General features: G+C 41.2%; 1 protein-coding gene and 1 pseudogene across 8 annotated transcripts in view; both read left to right on the forward strand.

The window, feature by feature from the left end:
- Nucleotides 1–12,466, forward strand: part of FAM13A (family with sequence similarity 13 member A) — a 238,916-nt gene that overhangs the window by 153,696 nt on the left and 72,754 nt on the right. The window contains exon 1 of one of the 8 annotated variants that reach the window (XM_056567666.1): nucleotides 1,769–2,106. The exons of the other annotated variants lie outside the window; for them this stretch is intronic. Coding sequence (XP_056423641.1) covers nucleotides 2,078–2,106 — 29 coding nt within the window. The 5' untranslated portion in view covers nucleotides 1,769–2,077. Of the gene's footprint in view, nucleotides 1–1,768; nucleotides 2,107–12,466 lie in introns of those variants that run through there. 8 annotated transcript variants of the gene reach the window in all.
- Nucleotides 6,821–6,930, forward strand: LOC130342936 (U2 spliceosomal RNA; annotated as a pseudogene).

The raw sequence follows: 12,466 nt of genomic DNA on the forward strand, positions 1-12,466 counted from the left end.
TGGAGATATTTCAATAACTGGTACTCATGTTATGGGTCGGGATAGGAGGTCGACATAGGAGGTTGGGATAGGAGGTTGGGATAGGAGGACGGGATAGGAGGACGGGATAGGAGGACGGGATAGGAGGACGGGATAGGAGGACTGGATAGGAGTTCGGGATAGGAGGACGGGATAGGAGGACGGGATGGATGGACTGGATAGGAGGACGGGAAAGGAGGTCGAGTTATGAGGACGGGATAGGAGGTCTTGATACGAGGACGGGATAGGAGGACGGGATAGGAGGTTGGGATAGATGGACTGGATAGGAGGACGGGAAAGGAGGTCGAGATATGAGGACGGGATAGGAGGTCGGGATAGGAGGTCTTGATACGATGACGGGATAGGAGGTCGGGATAGGAGGTCGGGATATGACAACAATATATGAGGACAGGATATGAAGTCAGAAGCTTCCTCCTTTGTTTATTTTCCTCCCCAACAAGGATTAGGAAGGAAAAACCGGGCAACACCGGGTACTCAGCTAGTATATATATATAAAACTCAATGTGTGTGTGTGTGTATGTGTGTATGTTCCAGCATCACATCCAAACATCTAAGGATATTAACAAGAAACTTGGCACACATGTTACTTATATGTCAACAACAAACATAGGATAGGTGATTTAACCCTTACTCACCCCCATTTGCCAGGGGTGGGGTTTATTTTTAAAGTCCTATACAAGTCTATGGGAAATATATGTTACTGCATAACTTCCAAACGGCTGGAGATATTTCGATAATACTTGGTCACATGTTACTTAAATGTCCACTTAAAATATAGGATAGTTAATTTAACCCTTAACTACCCCCATTTGTGAGGGTCAGGTTTTTTTTTTTTTTTTTTTTTTAAGTCCCATGCAAATCAATGGGAAATGTATGTTCCCACATAACTTCCATATGGCTGGAGATATTTCAATACCTGGTACACATAATACGGGTTGGGATAGGAGGTCGAGATAGGAGGATGGGTATAGGAGGACGGGATAGGAGGTCAAGATAGGAGGACAGGATAGGAGGTCAAAATAGGAGGACGGGATAGGAGGTCGGGATATGAGGACAGGAAATATGACAACAATATATGGGGACGGGATATATAGTCAAAAGCTTCCTCCTTTGTTTATTTTCCTCCCCATCAAGGATTAGGAAGTAAAAACCGGGCAACGCCGGGTACTCAGCTAGTGTGTGTGTGTGTATATATATATATATATATATATATATATATATATATATATTATGATATATGTGTGTGTGTGTATATGTATGTATGTATGTGTATATATATATATATTGAACAGACACCAATATGTGACCACCGCTTTCATCTTGTGTCTGTAGCCACCTTTATTGCCTGACTCTCTGTAGATCCTGTTTTCATTTATTGGATTGTTATGTGAATGATAGCGTATGCAGTTTTCTTTATTGTGTGTTTTAATGCTAAATGATAACCCACCACTGCTATGAGAAAACCACATTTCTTGCTTTCAATAGTTGCGGTTGTGTGTAAATAGAGGAGCATGTACCTGTGAGCAGTACATGATGTGCCCTGAGGAACGTAGCTTGTGAACTACAAGGGGACAAGGCCTAGTGAACTCTGTGTAATCATGACTGTACTGCCTCTTGTTGCTGGGCACTTCCCCATTCATGAGGCTGCGTGTAGAGCTGCAGCCAATTGGTTCTGAATAGCTGATCGACAGCCCTGCTGATGGGAGTCAAGTTTCAAGGAAGGCGGGCGAGCACAGCAAAGCCTCCTGACAGCTAGATTTCCTGACTGACTGCAAGCTGCAGCTGTACATATATGCAGGAGGAGGGGAACCAGATGCAGAAATCCAGCAGATAAGAGAAGCTTTCCTCATAAAGAAGTTTGACTTGATGACAAAGCCTCCACAACCTCATCCCTCCTTTCTTCCATGCACATATTCCTGTTCCGCCCTGTTCTCTGTGGAACAAGGAGAAGGCGGTGTCTGGGCTGGTGAGCAGGCAGTCACTGCAGGGCAAGCTACTGGAGAGACGGGATACACAGCACTGGCTTCTTCTCAGTGGGATGGCCTGTGAACTAATGTCTCTGCAAAGGTATACGTTACATCGTCTCTAGCTTTTATTTGCTATTGGCCTCTATCTTTAGTTTTCCCCACTATGGTATTTACATAATAATTTTTTTATTATAATTTTTTTGCTAGTCTATATGTGCTTTGGGTTTGATCATGTTGCTTTTATCAAGCATACTTATATTTTGGGATCTGATTCATTTCTGCTTCAGGAATTAATATGATCAGATGGCGACTCTGCATTTGATTTAGATGTCTGTAGGCATCATGTTGTTGTGATGTAGTTTATCGGCGCATTAGGACGGCTGTAGGCTTCAATCGCTCTATTGCTTGTAAACACTTTTACATCCTATTTTGTATGTATGTGCATAATTAATATCTATAAGCATCTGTTTTATTTGTGTTTTATAGTTATATATCTATGTATGTGTAATGAGTATACACAGGGGAATGTAGTATTGTACATAACAAGCTGGAATATATCTTTTTATTTTCTATATGGCATACTACTGCGTCTCTGGCTACTGTGCATTCATCCGCAGTTCAGTGCAGTGGTATACCGCAGGCAGGTGCATGGGACTGCTCTGGTGAGACTGCAATGTTACTGCTGTACAGTTGCTAGCCTGCTTTTCATCTTGTTTACTTCCTGTCATACAGCAAAAAAAATGTCTAGAAGGATCCTACAGTGGAGAGAGCGGGAGATCGCAACGTAAACCATTACTCTGCAAAATTTTTCCTGCTGTGATTCTTATACAGTGGAATAGTGTGTGTCTGTAGGTGGGATCTTTGTGCAAGGGCAAAATGTATTCCAGCCTGACTGCACAAAAGCAATATATAAAACAAAGTATTGTGTACATAATTCAGCTGGGCAGGCTACTATGGGAAGGACAAGTTGAGTAACCGTTAGGGGGTATAAAAGGCATCTTTTGTAAGAAGATATGCACACATTCCCAATATTTCATTCAGAGGACACTTGACATTGTTGACCACTTAAACACTGATACATTTTGCTGGAATCAGGATAGATTCATGTTATGCACCATAATGGGGTTCCTACATTGTGTTGACCATTTATGCGTTTTTATGCCCCCCGAGCATCTCCCTTTTCTTACATGTCTCCATTTATCAGACATATTGTCCTATGAGGAGCTCTGCTTCCTTTATTCTATAGATATATAGTATTTCACAGGGAGGGAAAGGCTGATCTGTAAGCTCTATGGGGGAGATTTATCAAAACCTGTCCAGAGGAAAAGTTGCTTAGTTGCCAATTGCAACCAATCAGATTTCTTCTTTCATTTTTTCAGAGGCCTTTTCAAAACTGAAAGAAGCAATCTGATTGGTTGCTATGGGCAACTCAGCAACTTGTCCTCCATTTTGTGTTGTTTTCTATCTACTGATGTCACCTTCCATTGTAAGACCCCTTTCACAATACCGTTATGTCCCGTCAATAACGGCTGTCAAACTCTCATTTATTTTTCAGATAGAATAGCGAGAGAAAAAGACGGTGCAAGCACTATTTTTTTCTCCTGCTATTCGCAATACTAAAATCTTCTTGACAAACGGCAGTGTGAATGTAGCCCTATGCTGTCGGCATCACTTTTCAGCTGCCTCCTCCTTATTGACAAAACAGGAAGTGTCAGCTTAGTTTTAGGCTTAGTATTAGGATTAAAATAAAAACTGAAAGAGATTTTAAGGATTGTTTTAAAATCTAGATAGTAAAATAGAAAATTACATAGATGAATGGTCAACTTAATTGAATGGCTGCCGTTCACTGCAGGGAGATTATATAGATCAGTGGTCTTGAACTGTGGCCCTGCAGATGCTGCAAAACTTCAACTCCCAGCATGCCTGAACAGCCATTGGCTGCAGGCAACTGCAATCCGGGCATGCTGGAAGTTGAAGTTTTGCAACATCTGGAGGGCCACAGTTTAAGACCCCTGATGGTCTCAACTTTCTCTGGCAATAACAGCTGATCACCATGCATTTCAAACGCTGGGCGCAGTGGTCAGCTGATTTGGCCAACATTCTTTATTTCTATTGGGCATTCGCCCGGTGCATGAACTTGGTGCATAATGTAGTGCTACTGAAGTACAGAAAGACATTCTGTTTTTGTTGTCAGTTTACTGACATTATGTATAATTTCCGAGGTATTCTGTAAAATCTATATTTCAGGGGACCTATAGCATAAAGATAGAGGAGACTCAGGGATGTGGAATTCCTATCGCCCGACATCCGGGACAAGCAGTTCCGGGCACCAGGCATGTGAATTTGTCCGGCCCTTAGCCTGGCTTCGGGCAAGCAGGGCCGGACCTGACAAGTCGCCCGGACCTCTGCAGTTTGTATGGAGCGGGCTGCCGACTCTTGCCCGCTCCATACTCTGCAGCCCCCGGATGTAAAAACCTGTGTCCTCTGAAGCAGAGCAGGGGAGATGAGAAGCTCTGTAGGTCTTCTCTCCCCTGCTCTGCAGACGTGCGGGGGGGGGGGGGGGAGATGAGGGGGCGTGGCTTCTTGCTCCCCGTGCAGACGTGCGGGGGGAGATGAGGGGGCGTGGCTTCTTGCTCCCCGCGCAGACTGCGGGGGGAGATGAGGGGGCGTGGCTTCTTTCTCCCCGTGCAGATCTGCGTCCTCAGCCTTCACTCGAGCGGGCTCGGGATTCCTGCCGCTCCATACTCTGCAGCCCTTGGTTGTTCTCAGTAGCTGGGGCCGCCGCTAATAGCCAGCATGCGGCTATTAACCCTTTAGATCGCCGCTGTCAAAGCTGACAGCGGCGTCTAAAAGGGACATGTGAATGCTCCCTGGTGGGCTAGTGGGGTGGATTGCCCCCCCCCCGCAGCGCGATCGCAGGGGGGGCGATCCATTATAGAGGTAGCCGGAGGGCTTACCTCTGTTCCCTGCTGTCCCGCTCTGTCATTGATAGAGCCTGGCTGGACCAGGCTCTTTCAATGGATCACAGAGCACACAGATTAATAGAGTTCAATAGAACTATTCATCTGTCTGAGGAATCTAATGATTCCTCATATAAGTGTAATAAAGTGTTAAAAAGAAAAAAAAAATTTAATTAAAGTTTGAAAGACACACATTAACCCAGTGGTCTTCAAACCCTGTTGGCTGCCTGGGCATGCTGGGAGTTGTAGTTTTGCAACATTTGGAGGGCCACAGTTTGAAAACCACTGCATTAACCCCTTCCATGTTAAAAGTTCAAATCACCCCCTTTTCCTATATAAAAACATGTAAACATAGTAAAAATAAACATATTTGGTATCGCTTCGTGCGTAATTGTACAAACTATTAAAATATAACATTATGTATCCTGTACGGTAAATGTTAAAAAAAAATACCAAACCACAGATTTGCAATTTTTATAATATCCCAGAAAAAAGGTTAAAAAGCGATTAAAAAGTCAGATCAATACCAATATGGTACCGATACAAAAAAAAGATTATGGCGCAAAAAATTAGCCCTCATACAGCCTGGTATGTGGAAAAAAAATAAAGCTACAGGGGTTTAAAAAATGGCAATTAAAAAAATTAGAAAAAGTCCAGAATTAGTAAAACATGACTTAAACGATACAAATCTGGTATTGGTGTAATCAGGCGGCCTAAAGTATAAAACTAACATGTTACCTCAACCACAAGGTAAATGGCGCAGAAAAGAAAACCACCAAATCTGCAAAATTATCTTTTACTATTTCAATTTCACTTCCCTAAATATATATTTAATTTTTTTGGTTCAGAGAATATGTTATTGAAAAATTTAAATATAGGGCGAGGAGGAAAAAATTAGAGCATAAAAGCGAAAATTGGCCCGGACAAGTGGATCGGCATGAGGGTCAAGTAGATTTTGGTCCATTTTAGTCCCGTGGACAAGTAGTTTTTTTATAAAATTTCCACACCCCTGAGACTGTTTTCATTCTTACATCTTTTTTTTTTTTTTAGGGTCTATTCACACGTACAGTATTCTGCGCAGATTTGATGCACAGGATTTCAATCTGTGGTCAGTCATTCTGTTTACATTGCAATCTGCAGCAGAAAATCCTGCGCATCAAATCTGCGCAGAATACTGTACGTGTGAATAGACCATTAATCTGTTTTTTTTTTTTGCCAACCACACCAGCTGCTCCCATCAGTCGTCTGTACTTTGCATTTTGGGACTGTGGCGTTCATTTATGAACATGTGTCCTAGACTGGAAATCGACCGTTTGATGTTTCTGCCATAAGATGTTATGCTTACATAACTGCATTATATAATTCTACCAAGTCTTCTCAGATGCTGTCATTGTCTCTTTCTAGCGCTCTCATTATTACTGCAGGAGCACAAAAGGAAAGATGACAAAATGCTGAGCGTTTATTTCGGCTGTTGTAAATAGGCTAAAATGTGACTGTCATGTTAATATAAATTTATTTAGTTTGTAATCCATTATACTGTGAAAATAAAACAGTATGTTCCTTTCCAAACTTCTTAATTTTTGCACGTATTTTTTTCAGATCTTGAAATGTTGAAAAGTTGTTTGTAAACCTCCAAATTGAATGCAACATTTTTAAAATGATCTTTTTTATTGAAGAAAAACCATAATACAACGCACCCTGTGTGGAAAATCATTTATGAATACTACCTTATTACTGTTGGGTTCCGAACTATCTTCCAGTTGCATGGAGCTGTCATATGGCACCCATATAAGTGTATGGTACCATATTGTATCTTCTCCACTTTTATCAAATGTACATTTTTAATCAGAGACTATCGCTTCTCGGCCTTTTGGCTAAGATCAAGTGTAGTATCTGTTCTTATCAGGCAATCTACTGGTAGGAATGGATGGCTACATGGAGGAGCAGGTGTACCGGGACGTTCTGGGGCTGGTGCCACGTAACCAGCACAACGGCTGCCTTGATGTGACCTGTTCCCTCCCTGTCTAGCCATGAGGCTGGGAGGGTCTAGAGCCGAGGTACTTTTGTGCCTCGGGGAGTGGTGACCCTGAGGTGCCGAAACTCACTGGGTGTTATAACTCACTGAGTGAACGCACTGCACCACACACTCTTCACCTTTGGCACTCACCCTTGGTATCCAGGCCTTCTGGCTAGGATCAGGGAAATTTTTATAGATCGGGCAGTATATCTGCACTCATCCACTTATTTATTTATATATTTGTGTATGTCACTGTGCCACTTTTATGTGTTTGTACACAGGATTTGTCAGGATGCGGTAGCCCTTCTGGATTTCCCTCCTGGCGGTCTAAGGGAGGTGTGTGTGGCCATCAGGTTCCTAACCTCCCTGCAACCCCGGGCATCTTTGCTTTGGCTGAGATGCCATCAGTATACGGCTCCATGGCTGATACCCTGGTTAATGCCTAGGTTTAAGCCAGGGGCATTTGTGGCCCCTTAGTAGCTTTGGCGAAAAGGGGCATTGAACCTGGATCCTTGCAGGTGCCTTTTGGCCCGGAGGTGAAGGGTAACGTTTGTTGGGAGCCTCTCTCCTGTTGGAGAAGTGCTTAGCGATAGACCGCATCCTTTGTGCACGTTTTTTTAGTGGGACACGTTTGCACTTTTTCTTGCACTTTGGGTGATAGAGAGCACTTGCCTCGGCTCTACAAAAAAAATGTACCTATGCCCTTGGCATCTAATAAAATATGTCTCAGAAATCCAAGGCTGTCCTTGGAATTTCAGTCATACATTGCACAGTGTATTTTCGTTATACTTTAATAAGGAGAAAAGGCAATTACAAAGAGAAACTCATTATTATGAATTGCCTACATAGAGGCCAATGGCAATACAATAGTTATAGATGTTATAAAGCAATAAAATAGTTATAAAATAAATACATCAGTGCATGAGTCATGGACATGGACAAAAATGAGGATTTGTTGCTAATTACAGTTCAACAAACTTGAAAAATAAATTTGCATAAATATTTATAAGATTGAGTTAAAATGAGAAAATGAGGTGGATGAATAAGGGGAACTTTTAAAGAGATTTCATGAGTGTTTCTTTGTCACAATCACTGAGGGACCCAGAGAATACAGTATCAAGGCATCTAGGCCTTTAAATGCTCATTGTCATTTCAGCAAACTTGACATAAATAAGTAGTACAAGTGAATATACAAAAGTTGCTCAGCTTATTTGGCTCTTTTTCAGCTCCTAAGCCCCTCCTAAACTGATCAACTTATTGAAATATCAGGTTACAGCTGCCCATATCAGTCTGTGAGAAGAGGAGGAGGAAAGTGGAAAGAGAGGCAGAAAGACAGACACAAGGAAACTGCACAACCTCTGGGTTTCTTAGATATAGAGGTTATGCTCATTGTACTAGATATGTACTTTTAACCAAATAGTCAGATGGGTGGGAACTTTTATTGCAAAATAGGGTATGAATCCTAGGCTTGAAGTTTAATCCACACTACTAGCATGTTTCATGCTTACCCTGACTATTGCCCACCATGCCTACCCTAACCATCTGACAAAATTGGTAGTTTATATATTAATCGATTTATTCCATTAATGTAACGCTTGGGGAATATAATAAATAAGCTTGATAAAGGCTCTCTGTTTGGCTAAAATGTTATATCACTGACCAATAATAAAATTAACTACTAATTTTGCTAATTGTTTTAATTTAGAAAAATAGAGAATATTGCATAGGTGGAACAAAAATAGGCCTGTTGCCTAAGTAGACTGGATTCATGTAGGTAGGAAAGTGAAAGAGGATTGAAAGAACATGTCAGAGAAATCTGGTCATGGAGCACATGATTTCAAAGACACCAAGAAATGAAAGTGATGATCTAATGAGGATGGGATTGCATCATAGGTGTGACATAGATCCAGGAAGCTATGGAGTTGGGGAATGAAACAAAGGGGATCCATGGTTTAAGAGAGCCTTGACTGATCCAGTCAATTATACTGTATGTACTTAATGTGCCGCCTCATAAATAAGGTAGCTATGGGGACCTATGAAACCAACTGAGCAATATTTACTAGTTTTTGGGACCCAGTGACTTTGGTCAAAAGTAGGGCAGAGGGTAGCAACAAATGAGCATGGTAAGCATATTGGGAACGCTTGGGGAAAATATAGTATGTACAGTTAACTATTTGAAAATGTCACATTTGCCAAACTATGTAAAAGTCCCTTGGAATTGAAAGCAGGATGAACATCAAACATCGTTCTTTATTTTTGCTGGCCAACATAATGGATTTTGTGTTTGCTCTTCAGGCCTCTTTAATTCTTAGTTTGCTCCCCTCTGTCAGCATTGTATAGTTAAAGAAGTTATGTAGTGAAAGATAATGAAAGATCTAAAGGATAGGGGATAAGTTATAGATAGTGGGGGGTCCGCCAGCTGGGACCCCCTGCAATCTCCTAAACGGGGCCCCGGCAGTCTGCTGGAAGGAGACATGCCGACCCCAATACGAAGCGGAGGCCAACACGCCCCTTCCATGTATCCAATAGCGATAAATGGAGGGGGCGTGTCAGTCATGGCTTCCTGCAGGGGGTCTGAACTGCCACTTCCTGTAGCCTGCCGGGGCCCTGTTCAGGAGATCGCGGGGGGTCCCAGCGGTCAGACCACGCGCAATCTAGTACTTATCACTAGAGATGAGCGAACTTACAGTAAATTCGATTCGTCACAAACTTCTCAGCTCGGCGGTTGCTGACTTTTCCTGCATGAATTAGTTCAGCTTTCCGGTGCTCCGGTGGGCTGGAAAAGGTGGATACAGTCCTAAGAAAGAGTCTCCTAGGACTGTATCCACCTTTTCCAGCCCACGGGAGCACCTGGAAGCTTTACTAATTTATGCAGGAAAAGTCAGCAACCGCCGAGCCGAGAAGTTCGTGACGAATCGAATTTACTGTAAGTTCGCTCATCTCTACTTATCACCTATCCTTTGGATAGGGGCTAAGTTATTTTTAACTGCACTACTCCTTTAAGAACTGGCCTGTACTCATTTAAGTTAATAAGAACAGATAGAGAGTTCAGTATAAGTAAAATAGACATGGTCATTGCTCAGTGCTGCAGACATTATCTGTGCAGTTTACATTCTCATAAGATGGAGATCTCAAAAAGAAAAATCCTGTATCACTGACTCAAACAGCTTAGTCTAAATTATGTTTCTCATACGCACAAGGCCTAGTATTATGCATTATCTTCTGTATAGCATTAAGTACTTAATTCCTTGTAAAGTCAGTCCTGTGACACTCTACTACTTCTAAAGGCAGACATAATGTTTTATATATATATATATATATATATATATATATATATCTTTTTTGGTTAAATCATTTTGTATTGAAGATTTTTTTAATGAAGCTAAAGACATTGACTATGTTCTCAAGGATAGTTCAGGCATGTTTCAAGGATAGGCGTGCAGTATCTGAACACTTCCAAGCAGATTGACCTGTATTCACAGGACATGAAATGTTTGCACCAGTAGACAATCTAAGCATTACAACATCTACTGTGCCATTTAATTGTTAAAAAATATAAACCATATAGCTTTTACTGACCTAGTAACCAGTGTTTGGGAGAATGTGGTTGTGGATAAATGGTAAGAGTGGAGACTGTGCACACTGTTCAGTGTGTTCCTTCCCTCCAGCAAAAAGCTAAAACACAGCCAAGTGCATTGATTCTATTCCAGCGTGTTATAAGATGGGCCTTTATTTTTATCGGTCAAGTTCTGATGTCATGTAAATAACAAAGCAGTTGTCACATACTGTTTTATAGTCAGTATGTCTGCAGATACTTAGGGAGATATTTATCAAAACCTGTACAGAGGAAAATTGACCAGTTGCCCATAGCAACCAATTAGATTGCTTCTTTGATTCTTAAAAAGGTGTCTGAAAAATAAAAGAAACAATCTAATTGGTTGCAATGGGCAGTAGTCAATTTTCCTCTGGACATTTTTATTTTGAAATTTCCCCATCTTTATTTCTTTGACATGCTGAACATGGGTTAAAGGACCACTAAGTTTAAACAAAGAGAAAAAACACAAAACCTGATGATTGATAGACCTCTCTCTATACCCAAGCAGGGAGAGCTCTATCAATCAAGGCTGGTGGGACAGGGAGAAGCCCCAATGACTGGTAGTTCAGGTAGCATGTTCCTGATAGCATGTTTAACATTCCTGAGCCTTCTCTTCCCTGACATCATCTTTCACAGGGAGATTTAGGAAGACCCCATACACATATACAATTGGCTGGTGTAATGGGGGCCTTTATTCTACACAATAGGCGTGACCATTTTGTTGGTTAGGATGTCCTAGTTACCAGTAGTAACAGTACCAGCTGTAGGGACACCATATGGCTGTACTTCACTGACACTTAGCTACTGTACCAGTAGAAGGTATATTACTGGCAAAAACAATGATATTGCTTGCTCTTACAATATTCCATTGTACTAGTATTATATATACACATGCAGCATCAGGGCTGCAGTGTTTACATAGTCAATTGTGGTCTATTATAGCTCTACATGGGGAGCCACCCAGCCGATAGGCAATGTAGATCGAAGAGAGCATGCAGTATGCGGTCTGTATATATGTACAGTATATATGTATGTATAGGTGTGGCCTCTAGTACATTTCGATAGAGACTGTCTCCCAGTATTCCTATTAGTTTTTCTTTTTGCCTTAAAACTATAATAGATATGGGCCATTTTATCTACCTATTACAATCTGTCTGAAAACTGTCTGGTTTTACCATAGCAACCAATGCTTCATATGTTAACAAGCTCTGGTAAAATAAAGTTGAGCTATGATTGGTTGCTATGGGAAGAAGACAGCATTTGACTGACTAATAAATCTTTGACAGTGTTTCTGTGCAGCATGTGTGTATTCTGTGACCAGTATGCCCTGACCACAGTTTTCCTGCACACACAAAAACATTGTAACATAAAGCTTTACTTATGTGTAATTCTTGCTATTGAGCTGCTTCCAGTCCTTCAGCATTGCCCAGCTTACAGACTCCATTATAGTCAATGGGTTCCAAGTCCTAACTATTTTCAAAAAAAAAAAATAATAATAATAATTATTAAGGTAACAGCAGTGATGGCTTGCTGGTGTACACTGCCTAGAACAGTTTTTTTTATTTTTTTATTTTTAACATTTATGTACCGCACTCTTTATGTTTAGTTTTGTAATGTTCCTTTCTGTGGGTGTAATTCATATTTTATTTGTTAGGCTGTGATCATGACTGCTGCTTTTTGTTTCATATGTTCTGTTGTTATGCTTTGTCATGGAGCAGAACAATGAAAAGAAATTGCTCTGGCATATCCCTTATGTGTCAGACACAAACAGTATCCAATGGACCCCATTGATTTTAAAAGGATGCTTCAGGTTTCCGGCAGAGTGTCCTGCATGTTATAACATAGATTCACAGAAAAAACACTAAAACATTAAACTTTAATAATTATC

The sequence above is a fragment of the Hyla sarda genome, chromosome 1, assembly GCF_029499605.1.
Source record: "Hyla sarda isolate aHylSar1 chromosome 1, aHylSar1.hap1, whole genome shotgun sequence".
Classification (NCBI taxonomy): domain Eukaryota; kingdom Metazoa; phylum Chordata; class Amphibia; order Anura; family Hylidae; genus Hyla; species Hyla sarda.